Raw genomic sequence first — 14,561 nt, 5'->3', positions numbered from 1 at the left:
CTTTGAAATTATTTCTGGATTATTAGGGGCTTTATTAAAAATTTTATAATTTTATTAAATAAAGGGGACACTGTAGAGAATTCCCGGGCAGTCCAGTGGTTAGGACCCAGTGCTTTCACTGCCATGCCCTGCGTTCTATCCCTGTTCAGGGAACTAAGATCCCGCAAGCCGCATGGTGCAGCCAAAAAAAAAAAAAAAAAAGACATTGTATTTGATGGGGTTGAAAACCACCTAGGAACACAATACTGCAGGACAAACCTGGTACATATTCCTGGCGTGTCAATTACCCTTAGAGACTGAGAAAAAATTAAGGGTGAATGTAATTTAAAATAGAGTTTTTATAACACAACCAACACCGAATGTATTATGGAGTAGAATGCAAATTTAACATGAATTTTAGACCTGCCACATGAGGTCTGAGCAGACCTCCGTCTGCAGCACTCTTCCTAGATCTGCAGGATTGGGTTCACCCTTCTGCTAGCTCCCCATACCCCCATGCTTCAGGGAGAAAGTGTGAGACATACTAATTTTAGCTTTAAAATGAAAATGAATTAAAAGGGGCTAGAGAGGGAATTTGGAGGTCTACCAGATGATATCAGGTCTTTTGGAAAACGATTTTAGGTGGAAGAGAGAATGTTTTAAATAACTTTGCATCACCTTGCAAGCATGTGATCTCCTTTTCATTTTAACCTTCACTTGTCTGATTACGCCCATGTGGTGCTGGTCTGTCTTTTTTTTTTCTAAATTAATTAATTATTTATTTTTGGCTGCATTGGGTCTTCGTTGCTGCCCGCCGGCTTTCTCTAGTTGCGGCGAGCTGGGGCTACTCTTCGCTGTGGAGCGCGGGCTTCTCACTGTGGTGGCTTCTCTTGTGCGGAGCAAGCGCTCTATTCGCGCGGACTTCAGTAGTTGTGGCACACGGGCTTAGTTGCTCCGCGGCATGTGGGATCTTCCTGGACCAGAGCTTGAACCCGTGTCCCCTGCATTGGCAGGTGGATTCTTTTTTTTTTTTTTTGCAGTACGCGGGCCTCTCACGGTTGTGACCTCTCCCATTGCGGAGCACAGGGTCCGGACGCGCAGGCTCAGCGGCCATGGCTCACGGGCCCAGCTGCTCTGCGGCATGTGGGATCTTCCCGGACCGGGGCACGAACCCGTGTCCCCTGCATCGGCAGACGGACTCTCAACCACTGTGCCACCAGGGAAACCCTGGCAGGTGGATTCTTAACCACTGCGCCACCAGGGAAGTCCCTGCCGGTCTGTCTTTAACACCTTTTTAAACATCTGCTAATCTCTCACTTTAACAGAGAGGGCAGTGGGGCAACCATACCAGCTAGAATTTTTTTTTAATTAATTAATTAATTTATTTATTTTGGGTTGTGTTGGGTCTTTGTTGCTGCGTGCGGGCTTTCTCTTGTTGATGCGAGCAGGGGCTACTCTTCGTTGTGGTGCGCTGGCTTCTTATTGTGGTGGCTTCGCTTGTTGTGGAGCACGGGCTCTAGGTGTGCGGGTTTCAATAGTTGTGGCACAAGGGCTCAGCAGTTGTGGCTCGCAGGCTCTACAGCGCAGGCTCAGTAGTTGTGGCTCAGGGGCTTAGTTGCTCCACACCATGTGGGATCTTCCCGGACCAGAGCTTGAACCTGTGTCCCCTGCATTGGCAGGCAGATTCTTAACCACTGCGCCACCAGGGAAGTCCCCCAGCTAGAATTTTATAACATTGTTTTCTTTGTATTTTTTTTTTCTTTTTTAAAATTTATTTAATTAATTAATTTATTTATTTATGGCTGCGTTGGGTCTTCGTTGCTGTGCTCGGGCTTTCTCTAGTTGCGGTGAGCGGGACCCACTCTTCGTTGTGGTGCGAGGGCTTCTCATTGCGGTGGCTTCCCCTGTTGCAGAGCACAGGCTCTAGGTGCGTGGGCTTCAGTAGTTGTGGCACACGGGCTCAGTAGTTGTGGTTCACAGGCTCTAGAGCGTAGGCTCAGCAGTTGTGGCACACGGGCTTAGTTGCTCCGCAGCATGTGGGATCTTCCCGGGCCAGGGCTCGAACCCATGTCCCCTGCCTTGGCAGGTGGATTCTTAACCACTGCGCCACCAGGGAAGCCCTGTATTTATTTTTGCAGATATCTCCTATTTAGTGCAATTGCTATTGATTTCCCCTTTAAGACTCTCTATCAAGTTTCCTTTTCAAAAAACAGGCATTTAAGGATTTTTTTAAATGTTGATATAAAGAAAGATATCAAGTATATAAGAGAACAGGTGGAGCAGGAATTATTAAAGTCCAGGAAAATCTGGATCTGTTGTAATAATAAATAACAATAATAATTAATAATTAATAAAACAACCTTTCTGTTCCCCTAAACCCAGGACTATGATATTGGTACATGCCACACATATACTTGGTTCCTTTCTTTTGGTTTAAGCTAACTTAATAGGGATTTTCTTCCTTGGAACCCAACAAGTCTTGAATCAGTAACAAGACATTATTAGCAGCAGAGAAAATAAAAGAACAGAAGGAAAACAGCAGGAGAAGAGGAGAGGGGAGAGAGGAGGGTACCCAGACTGGCACATGGCAGCTAAGCCTCTCTCACGGGGCTGCCTGGCAACTGTGCTATCCCAGTGAGGTCACCGGGTGCCCCCATGCCAGGCAGCAAAGACAAGCAGGCTGATCTGTCCTGTCAGGTCATAGCAGAGTGCAGCTGGCTCTGCATTTGCCCACCTATGCCAGGGCTTTCCAGCTGCCCAGAAAATGAGGACTCAGCAACCATTTGGAAGTACTGTTACAGCTATTGCAAAGGCACCGGCACTGCCAGCAAGCCCCATCTAAGCACTGCCTGGGGACTCTGCAGAAATGTCCTTTGCGCTTCTCATTAACTACAGTTGCCATTCTACCTAACATCTGTTCTGCCTTTTAGATTGTTACCCCTCCCTCCCTTCCTCCCTCCCTCCCTTCCTTTCTTCCTTCCATATTTATTAAGCATCCTCTGTATACCAGGCTCTAGAGATAGATGGATAGATATCATACATTCATTAATTTGCTCATTCAGTTATTCATTCAACAATAAGCATGTATTCAGTGACTGCAGTATGCCAGACACTTAAAGATACTGATATATATTATTCATTCATTCAATACACAGGTATCGAACACCTGCTGTGTGCCCAGCACTAGAGGTACTGAAATGTATCATTCATTCATTCACTCATTTGTTCACTATACATGTATTGAGCACCTGTTGTGTGCCTGGCAGTTGAGGTCCTAATATACATTATTCATTCATTCATCCATTCACTCTGCATATATTGACAGCCTACTGTTTGCTAAGCACTTGGCTTTGTCCTGGGCTAGGGCAGGCCACAAGGACAGCCAGAGTCTCTGACTTCATGGAACTTTCATTTGCATTTCTTAAATCGCAGCCCCATCATTACACTGAATCCTCATAGTGGCCTGTGGAAAGACGTTGTTATTTTCATGTCCACTTTATAAATCAGCACATTGAGGGCCCATGGAGTTGAGTGATTTGTTCAGGATCAGCAGAGTCAAAATTGGAGCCAGGATTTCCAATGCCCAAAGCTGTACTTGGAATGAGCCACTCCCCCTCTCCAGGACCTTCGATGGCTCCCCATTACCTCTGGCAGAGAACATACACACATGATGCAGGTGTAATGCAGCGAGGGCAGGTGGGCCTGGGTGAATGAAAGAGGACTTGCCCTGCCTTGCCAGCCTCAGCTCCAGCTGAAAGCTAACATCACAGAGTGTGGATCCCAAGCTGCCAGATAACCCAGCTTTCCAAAAACCCACACCTCTTTTTATTTTTATGCAAAAATATGTCATTTCTGAAACGGAGGCAACCGATTCAAAATCCCATAAAGCATTGCATGGGATAAATTATCCACATCTGGGGGCCACATTTGGCTCATGGCCATCTCTTTGCCACCGGTAGCCTGGAAAGGCTTTAAGCTCTTGCTCTAAGAAGCTGAAAGTCTTGCTGCCACTTGGATGCCAGGCCTGCAGCCCCAAAGGAGCATGCTGATCTCACTGCCATGAGCATTGCTCAGTCACCTGCAGGACTGTCTGACTCAAGCCTCCAGGTACTTTCCAATCTTGCTCAAGTACAAGGAAAATAGTCACAGGGCAAGGAAACCCGAGGGTCTTCAAAATATTGAAAAGAGAGGCCTAGTGCCTGCCAGCCACCTCCTTTTCCTCCTCAGAGATAACATGGTCCTGTAGCCTTTGAACTAGAGGATGACCTAATCACATTCTAAATCTTTTTTTTTTTGAGTCCCAACCAAAAGTAGTTACCACCGATCAGAGGCTAACCATGCATCTGTAAATACTGTTCTAAGTGTATTGTATACATTTTCTTATTTAATCCTCCCAGCAATCCTTTGAGCTCCTACTGTTGTCAACCCTATTTTGCAGATGGGAAAACTGAGGCTCAGAGAGGTAAAGCAGCTGGCTCAGGGTTACCTCGCTCGACAGGGGGAGCTACGTTATGAACCCGGATGCGTTTATCTCCATCTGCGCAAGGCCACACGCCCACAGTCGCCCTTCCTTCCTGCGGCTGCCACAAGTCCCCAGGCTGTAGAAACTTCTGTAGGAATCAAAGCGTTCCACCGAGTTCTAACCCCATATGTGATTCTCCTGCAAAGTCACGCAGCAGACGCCCTCACAGAAACCTCCCAGCTGAGCCAAGGCAGATCAAGGAACTAAGAGGAGGTTCTCCGAGCTTGCCAAGGCTCGCCAGCTGTCTGGCTCGCCTGCTGGTCCTGGAGGAGTTCTGGGGAAGCTTTATAATTAGAGCCGGATCCATCCTCCATGAGGTTGGGCCAGAATTCCATGCTGGGGAGAAGGAGGCTCTACAATCTGGTGGCACTTTCTCTCTCTCTCTCTCTCCGGTCACGCCAGCTTTATGTTGGGTGTGGTATTTAGCAAGCCGCTCGGGAGAGCTGGAGGAACCCTCTGCAGGCAGCCCCCTCCAGGCTTCATCTATTTGGGGTGGATGAATGTTCAACTAATCAACCGAATTCCAGGGAATCGTTCAGTGATGTCTCCCAGCAGCCACGGTCAAGGTGAAGGATGTGAACTCTGGAGCCAGAGGCACCTGCATTTTAACACTGACCTTGCCATTTACTGGCCCCGTGAGCTTGGCAAACAGGAAGGATAATGGAAACTGAAGAAACATTTCCTCTGTGTCAAGAGCTTTCTGTCACAAGGGTCATTTACGCCCCGTAACAGCCCAAAGGGGAAGACTATTATTATCCCATTTACAGATGAGGAAACTGAGGCACAGACAGATTGAGCGCCAAGGGGATGGGGGTGGGCACCACCAGCATCTTCTACGTTGTGAAATGCACATCCTTGGGCCCCACTAGGGATGTGTGATTTCAAGAGTCCACAGCCTCAGAGCAACGTCTTCTCTTTGCCCTTCAGTGTATCTCTGAATTAATTAGACCCCCACCAAACGCTCAGTCAGCACAAGTTTTGCTACTTTGTCAACGCCATCACAAACATAACCCAGAGGACACGAGCTTAGGAGAAGTTGCCTTACTGTTTTCCTGCCATACTGGTCTGAGATGTTTCCCCAGAGGGTAGAACTGGACATCATGCCGACAAAGACCACCTGTGTAGGCAAAGACAGTTTCTGTTAGATAATGACACGGAGCATCGTGGAGAAAGGGAACACCAAACGGAACGTGTGACATCACACTCCTGTAATAAGAATGAAGCCAGCTTTACTGAGATCGTGTTAAGATGCAAATGCTAGTCTACATGCTTCATGGTACTGTTTAAGCCTCACAACAATCCTATGGGGTGGGTGCTATTATTATCCCCATTTCACAGATGAGGAAACAGAGACTCTGAGGGGTTGGTCACATGGCCAGGGTCACACAAGTGTAAGTGATGTAGTCCGGGCTGGAATCAGGCTGCATGGCTGCAGAGCTAGTATTTTACCAATTTCTAACCAAACCCAGGAAATGTCTTATGGCTAAAACAATGTTAAAGGTTGCAAGGTAGAGTTTGGAGGATATGAAAACAGGAGACAGGAGGTTAAGATGGGAGTTGAAAGCCATTAGCAAGAGACAGCAACCATGGAGTGCTCATTGCGTGCTGGGCAAAGTCCTTGTTCCTTTGTTAACCCTTGATCAGAGCAGATGAGCTATGAATGCTCATGCCCATTTTATAGATGGGTAGCTTGAGGCTTAGAAGTTTTAAGAAACCTGCTCTTATCCCAGGGAGGAGAGGGTAGAGACAGGTCTTAAACCCAAGCAGGCCGACTACAGCTCTCTTCACTGTTCTATCCTTTCTGCAGCACTCACCAAGCGTCAGACACCACACTGAATGCTTTTTACATATGTCTTACCTAATTCTCACAGCAGCCCTAAGGAGTGGGTACTATTATTATCCCCAGTTTACATATAAGGCCAGTGAGGCCCAGAGACGGGAATGGCACTGCTTAGTGTGCTCTGAACCCCAAAGCATTCCTCCAGGCATGGCCTAGAGCAGCGGGCTGCAAACCAGCTACACAGAGGTATTCCAAGGGAGAAACAGATTTGGATAGTTTTAAAGGAATTCATTTCCAAGTCCTCAACTTCCATAGAGATTCTTTCCTGAGAACAGGTTAGGGGTCTCACCAGTTCCCTCCTCCCTTTCTCAACCACCCCTCCCCCACTTCTCCCTACCACATCCTCCCAATGCACCGCATAGCACATTGCTTTGAGGTTAAACCCTCCAGGATGCCTCCAGAAGGACACCAATGACACAGTTACAAATCCTTTAGCAAGTCATCTTAATTCCAATTCCATTTTATTGTTTTTAACCAAATTGCAGGAGAGCCTAATCAAGCTGTCAGCAAATTAGATCACTAAAAATAATTTTTCATCAACGACTGCTGTGTGCTTTCAGCATGAAACTTGGAAGTTGTTGAAAAACATCAAGTGGCATTAGTTTATTAAGTTATTACAAAACTCCTTCAGTTCCCTCCCCCTAAAGTTTTTATATGTGAACAAAGCCTTTCATATTCGTATCCATTCAATAAATATGAAAAATAGGAGTAGCATAGTGGCTGAACCCTGTCTCATTTTAGCAATAAGTAACAATTCAAGAATGCATGACATAATTGCGAAACACTCCGTAGCCCTCATGAAGAGGTGTATTCCTGATAAAGTGACTTCTGTTTAGCAATTATTTATCAAAATTAATTATATCTTGTTTTGATCTGTTGTTTATTACTAAAAATTATCATGATAACTTACTGCAGGAGAAAAATTTTAATGCTCAGAGCCTTATGATCTCAGAAAATTAAAAACAATAACTTAAAATGTCACAAAAGGGCTTCCCTGGTGGCGCAGTGGTTGAGAGTCCGCCTGCCGTTGAAGGGGACACGGGTTCGTGCCCCGGTCCGGGAAGATCCCACATGCCGCGGAGTGGCTGGGCCCGTGAGCCATGGCCGCTGGGCCTGCGCGTCCGGAGCCTGTGCTCCGCAACGGGAGAGGCCACAGCGGTGAGAGGCCCGCGTACCACAAAAAATTAAAAAAATAAATTAATTAATTAAATTAAAATGTCACAAAAATTATGATAGGGTGACAAATGAAGTACTTTCAAGCATAATAAAACATTACATTAAGATAAAATTATATGGAAAAATGGAATGAAAATACCAATTCAAGAAGAAAACAAGACAATGCAAAATTTCCAAATTCTTCTGAAGAGCTTATTCATGTTATTTTTACACAGGTGATGGTGGGTAGCAGAAAAATATTTCAATTCCATTGGACACATTAAAAAGAGTGATATGGGACTCCCCTGGTGGCGCAGTGGTTAAGAATCTGCCTCCCCATGCAGGGGACACAGGTTTGAGCCCTGGTCTGGGAAGATCCCACATGACGACAAACAGCTAAGCTCGTGCACTACTGAGCCTGCGCTCTAGAGCCCGTGAGCCACAACTACTGAAACCCGTGCGCCCAGAGCCATGCTCTGCAACAACAGAAGCCACCGCAATGAGAAGCCCACACACCACAACAATGAGTAGCCCCCACTCGCTGCAACTAGAAAAAGCCCACGCGCAGCAACGGAGACCTGACGCAGCCATAAATAAATAAATAGATAAATAAATAAATAAATTTTAAAAAAATTAAAAATGAAGAGTGATATGAAAATGTTATTTGAACTTTTAATATTTCAATACTCCAGAAATTATATAAGCTGCAACTATAATTTTAAAGTTTTAACGTCAATTTAAAAACTTGTGAGACTCCTGGGGGCTGCATAGTTTTTACACAATTCTTTTCTAGATTAGCGGGAGCAAAAGTGTTTGATGATTACTGTCTTGGGGTAAAGTGTGGCCTTAGTCATGTGCTAAATGATATCCTTACATCCCGAAAGAGTTAAACATCCCTGTAAACTCCCGTTTTCCCCCATTCTCACTCTCCCAAGGGAGACCTAGGGACGGCAAAGTACTGGTTATATATCACAGTAATTACGGTAATCTCATACAGTATTGTCTGTGACAGCAACGATAGTCAGTCTCATCCTTCTTATGTACTTTATGCAGCTGAAGCAGCTCCTGCAGTGCCCTAACTTTTCTGCAGAAAACTTGGCTATGGAACTTCACTTCTTTACTAGTCCGTGAGTCCAAACCTGGTACCATAGGAAACTGATCCAGGGCGGTAAGCTGGGGGCAGGGACTCTGGGTCTGCCTGGCCTTGATTTCAATCCTGCCTCTCCCTCTGATAGGCTGTGTGAGTTTGGGCAAGTCATCGCACCTGTCTGAGACTTAGTGTCCTTATCTGTCGAAACGGGAGGAGTAATAACAGCACCTCTTTCATAGGTTGAGAGGGTTAAGAGGTAAAGCATGGAAAACCCCTAGCACAGATGCTGGCATATAAATGCTCGTTGATAAATGGTGGCTGTTAGGAACCAATGACAAGGGATCAAAAAGGCCTCGCATCATAAAAACACAGACCTGTGATTATTCCTTAGGAGGTATTAGTGAGAATGAAGAATATAAGAAAGAAGTATCATTTATCCGACCTCTACTACGTGCTAGGCACTCTCGGGGTTTTGTTGCCATCCGAAGTCAAACAGGCGTTATCACCCCCATTTTGCAGATGATGAAATAGGGCCGAAAGTGTCTCATTCAAGGTCACACATCTCAAGGTAACTAAACCACAAAAATCCAGCTGTATGTGCTTATGAAGTTCCTTATTGCCTTGTTGCCAAAGGCCAAAGGCACTCAGGCCATTCTAGAACAATTGTCCATAGAAAAACAGCATTCTGGGAGGCATTCCTAGTCAGCAATGACTCTGCCACGAGCTAGGCTGTGTGACCTTCCGTGAGTGACTTAACCTCTCTGCACTCATCTTCTTCAGCTCATAATAGTACCTACCTCATAGCGTTGTGAGGATTAAAAAGCACAATGTATATTGCACGTATATTGTATACAGTGTATATAAAGCCATTTGCACTGTAAATGCCCAATATATATTAGCTTTTGTGGGTATCGTTATTTTTATCCTCTTATCCAGCCCATTCCCCTCCCCTTTAGAAGACTGCCGTTGAACTATCTCTGACAAAAATTAAGCGTCCGACTCATGCTCCTGCAAGCCTTAGTTCCAGGGAGCAGCAGCTCCTACGATTTATTGAACATGTACTATGTTGTTTCCAATCCTCAAGTCACCCTCACGTGGGGGGAACTGGCATCTCCTTTTTGGAAGAGTGAGGCGTATAAGGTTTAAGTGATACGATCAGGTGCGTTCCAGCTTCCTAGCAATTGAGCAGGATATCTGGGGCTCCCAGGTAGTTGGAACCCCCAGGAGGGGTTAGAGTTGGCTGCAAAGCTGCCAGGATACGTGAGATAGAGAAGGGAGGAGGAATCTGAGGTAATGGTGTTTCCATTCAGGGTTTAAGTCTTTTCTGCTGAGTCCTTGGCAGCAGAAGGAGAAGGGGGACATCCTACAGAAACCACCCCCTCCCCGGGGGACCAGAAAGGTGCACAACAGGAAAGAGCTGCTGCGCTGCCTACCGAGGTCAGCAGCGCCACCTGCCAGCTGGGCAGCCGCCACTCGCAGTGCAGCTGCGGCGCAAGGATGCTCAGGATCATCATCTCCATGGCGTCGGCCATCTGCAAGGAGCAAGCAAACATCATGAGGCCAGCATGCTGCCCGGGCCGGGGATGGCGGGCCCCTCACCAAGTCCACGAGCCCAAGTGAGTGTGTACAGAAATCCCTCTTCTACCTTCTGCCGAGTGCCCTATCACACATCAAAACACACTGAAAGTTGGGACTTCCCTGGAGGTCCAATGGTTAAGACTCCACCCTCCCAATGCAGGGGGGAATGGGTTTGACCAGGGTGGGGAAGTAAGATCCTGCATGCCGATCCCGCATGCCGCTGCAGAGCGGTCAAAAATACAATAGATAAATTAAATTTAAAAAACACACTGAGGGCTTCCCTGGTGGCGCAGTGGTTGAGAGTCCGCCTGCCGATGCAGGGGACGCGGGTTCGTGCCCCGGTCCGGGAAGATCCCACATGCCGCGGAGCGGCTGGGCCCCGTGAGCCATGGCCGCTGAGCCTGCGCGTCCGGAGCCTGTGCTCCGCAACGGGAGAGGCCACAGCAGTGAGAGGCCCGTGTACCGCAAAAAAACAAAACAAAACAAAAAAAAACACTGAAAGCTCCAGTAGTTAAAACAGTGTGGTGCCACGCAGGAATTGACAACTAGACATTCAACATTCTTCGTGTGTGTGTGTGTGTGTGTGTGTGTGTGTGTGTGTGTGTGTGTTCTCCCATGTTTGAAAAAACTTAGGGGCACTCCCCGAATGAAGTGGTAAAATATCATATTTCGAAAATCAGAAAAACATTTTTATAGAGGTAGAGAGACAATGACCTTTTTCTCTTATAGCTCAATTAAAAACTAGTTTCTCTTTGGTCATTGTTTACGTAGAATTGTCAGTATAGTTAATGAGTGACCTTTTAGCATTATTAAAACATACTAGGAAGCCCTGGTAATTAAATATAGTGGTACCTTTACCGGATTAAACAGACAGAGCAATGGCACAGAAATGAGAGTCAAGAAGCAAACCCATGTAGCCGTGGGAATGTGGTGGATGATAAAGGCAGCTCTGTAAATTAGTGGGAAAACTGATGTGGGGAAATTGATGACTGTTTGGAAAACTATGTAGTTAAATCTCAGTCTTGAACTAGTCCCCCAAATCAATTTCAATTGTATTAACGGTCTAGATGCATTATTTGCTTTAGGTAGATTAAGGGAGTTTGATGAGGGATCATGGACCCCTTAAAACAGAAGGCACATTCTGATCTGCGCATGTTTTTCTAGGGTGAGCCTCACGGATGACATCAGAATCTTATAGAAGCCCTGAGCCTCAAAGGGTTGAGAACCACTTAATTAACCAGAAGCTTCAACTTCTCCTTGAGGGCAATTGTCAACCACACCTAACCTCCGCAGCCCCCAACCCCCAGACCTTCATTATCACCCAGGGTCACTCAACCCATGGAAAGCCAGTTGAGCAGCACAGGTGTTCCTTGGAAACTGAAGGTGAGGTCACTGTCCCCAGAGATACTTGCCCAAGCCAAGCCGGTGAGAACAGAGAGCTTCCATTGAAATTTTCCAAAGCCAATGGCTTCCACCGCATCTTCCACCATGAAAGTATCTGGGAAGGAGAAGGGGGAGGGGGAGGAAGGAGTCAGTGCATCTTGCAGTTGTCCTAGTGTGTGGGGCCTAGGTGGGGGGTGGGGGGGGTCCCTGGCCAAGCTCTTTCAAGGCAGTGCATGCTGCTTCTAGAACTTATCCTAGAAAAACCTTCCAGCAAGCATGAAGGCATATCTTGCTGCAAAGTCCAATGCAACATTGTTTCTACAAAAGGAAAAATTGGACAACCCAGAATGTCTATCAACAGGGAATTGGTTAAATTATTTTATATATTATATATAAATGTTTATATATCTACATTATGAAATACAACCCATCTGTTTAAAAATGGGCAGATATAGAAAGATGCATACAGTGTATTGTTAATTTTAAGAAAACAAAGCAAGATGGACCACGGGAAGTAAGATTAAGTGTCCACAGACTGTCGACAGGGTTACCTGTCAGCATTCACTTTTTTGTACATTTCGATCATGTCTGAATGCTTTCTAAATAAACACATACTATTTATATACTCAGAAAAAAATAAGGATATAATTTAGAAGCTCGTAAGTGTTTTGAGAAAGATGAAAAGACTAAATACAATGTGGTGTGCTGGATTGGTTCCTGTAACAGCACTGCTGGGAAAACTGGTGAAATCTGAATGAAGTCTGGAGTTTCGTGGATAGTATTGCACCGGTGTTAATTTCTGAGTTTTGACAAGTGTGCCATGGTTAAGTAAGATGTTAACTTTAGGGGAAGCTGCATGAAGAGTATATGGAAAAATAACAAACAGACAAAAAAGATTCTGAGAAAGCAAAATAGAGTATACGAGAACTCTCTGTGCTATCTTTGCAACTTTTCTGTAAATGTAAAATAATCCAGGGACTTCCCTGACAGCCCAGTGGTTAAGACTCTGCACTCCCAGTGCAGGGGGCACAGGTTCAATCCCTGGTCAGGGGACTAAGGTCCCGCATGCTGCACAGCAAGGCCAAAAAAAAGTCCAAAATAAAAAATTAACTAAGAAATAAAAATACTAGGGCTTCCCTGGTGGCGCAGTGGTTGAGAGTCCGCCTGCCGATGCAGGGGACGTGGGTTCGTGCCCCGGTCCGGGAAGATCCCACGTGCCGCGGAGCGGCTGGGCCCGTGAGCCATGGCCGCTGAGCCTGCGCGTCCGGAACCTGTGCTCCGCAACGGGAGAGGCCACAACAGTGAGAGGCCCGCGTACCGCAAAAAATAAATAAATAAATAAATAAATTTTTTCAAAAAATAAAAATACTAAAGGAGCATGCTGGGTGGCCTTCCTGTGGGGCCTCTGAGGATCTCATCAACCTCTGCTGGGAGCTGTCATCTTATTAGAATTTCAATCATGGGCCCCTTATAGCAATCATAATTTTCTCTAGAAGTATGAGCTGGTGTTTATCACACCATCAGGGTCTGGTTTCCTTCAGTCAAAATACTGAGGAGAAAGCAGAGTGAGTCCTATAACATCATCAATAATAATAATAATAATAATAGTAATAATATAACGGTGTATTTATTGAGTGCTCCCTGTGGGTCAGGCACTGCCCTAAGAGCTTGATGTACATGATCTCATTTACTCCCTGTCACAACTACTAGTTAAGGCTCGGTCTTAGCCCCACTTTACAGAGGAGGACATGAACTTGCCCACTGTTAACGTAGCTGGCACACTGAAGGTCTGGGAATTGAGCCCAGATCAGCCTGAGCCTGAAGCCACTGCTTCTAACCTCTGCCTCCCCTCCCTCCCCAGTCATTGCCTCCTTAGATCTGCCAACAACAGCCCTTGGGCTCAAGCCATTAATCCTCTCTCCTGTTGGGAATCTCTTTCAGGAATGCATAGAATGTTTTCATCCATCAGCATCATCAGGTGGTGAGGGGAGACCAGGTCCCCTAGCACTGCTCCAAGTCTCTTGTTTGACCATCTGCATTCAGAGGGAACACAGGGTCATGGGTAGGAATGTGGGCTCTGAGGCCAGATTTCCTGGGTGTAGATCCAGCTTGGCTAAGTTCTGGCTGTGTGACCCTGGGCAAGATACTTAACCTTCTGTACTTCTGTGTCCTCTCCTGGAAAATGGGAAAGACAATCGTAATACTTCCAATTGGAACTGTTGTGAAGATTAAATGGGTAATATGTGTAAAGTGCTTAGAACAGTGCCTGGCACAGAGTAAATCCTCAGCCTGTGTCTGCTGCTCTAATCACTACTGTCATCTTCACAATCACCATTGCCACCATCATCATTACATTATCATCAGCACCATCATCATCTCTAGCATCAGCATCATCAGCATCACCATCTCATCATCATCATCATTATCATCTCTATCACCATCATCATCACCATCTCATCATCATTATCATCTCTATCACCATCACCATCATCATCACCATCTCATCATCATCATCATTATCTTCTCTATCACCATCATCATCATTGTGGCTGCCATCCTCAGCCAAGTGTTAGTCAATGTTGTTGACCGTCAGGGATTATGATATAACCTTGCCTGCTGAAGAAAGCCATGTAGGTCCAGCCCCCCACTTCCAGTGTCACCCCTGGCCTCCAGGCCCTCCTACCTGCCCCTTCACAAGATCCCTCTGAGCATACCACCTGGAGAGGCAACCCTGGTGCCTCAGAGCCCCTGACTGTGGCCTGGGTCGATGCCCCAACTGCAGGGTCCCCTCACCGTCAGTGGGATTGGCAAACTCCTTAGGCACAGCTGCCCCATCATCCAGCTCGACGGCCTCTAGGCCTGCACGGACCCCTTCAATCTGGACCTCATGCTCTCCCGAAGCCGTGTCGTCCTCTGACCTTGCACTCTCGCCTGTGCGACGGAATTTCACCACCCTAGAGGACAGAGCAAATCTGGTCATGATGGCTAGAACTCCTCCTCAATGGCCTTGCAGT

The 14,561-nt window shown here is 46.3% G+C and overlaps 1 protein-coding gene across 5 annotated transcripts in view; it reads right to left on the bottom strand.

Moving 5' to 3' along the window:
• The window catches only part of SVOP (SV2 related protein), an 86,587-nt gene that overhangs the window by 53,198 nt on the left and 18,828 nt on the right, over positions 1-14,561 (bottom strand). For 3 of the 5 annotated variants that reach the window (XR_010836884.1, XM_059040328.2, XM_067015177.1), the window contains exons 2-5: positions 14,341-14,501; positions 11,577-11,662; positions 10,020-10,118; positions 5,547-5,618 (exon numbers count right to left, since the gene is read on the bottom strand). Coding sequence is in view for 3 of the 5 variants with exons in the window: in XM_059040328.2 (XP_058896311.1) it covers positions 5,547-5,618; positions 10,020-10,118; positions 11,577-11,662; positions 14,341-14,501 (418 nt within the window). In the remaining 2 variants the exon portion in view is untranslated. The remainder of the gene's footprint in view (positions 1-5,546; positions 5,619-10,019; positions 10,119-11,576; positions 11,663-14,340; positions 14,502-14,561) is intronic. The other 2 variants (XR_010836885.1, XM_067015176.1) reach the window with 1 other exon arrangement.

This window comes from Kogia breviceps, chromosome 15, assembly GCF_026419965.1.
Source record: "Kogia breviceps isolate mKogBre1 chromosome 15, mKogBre1 haplotype 1, whole genome shotgun sequence".
Lineage (NCBI taxonomy): Eukaryota > Metazoa > Chordata > Mammalia > Artiodactyla > Physeteridae > Kogia > Kogia breviceps.
The sequence above is the reverse complement of the archived record's forward strand: the minus strand, read 5'-3'. Positions and strand labels throughout refer to the sequence as shown.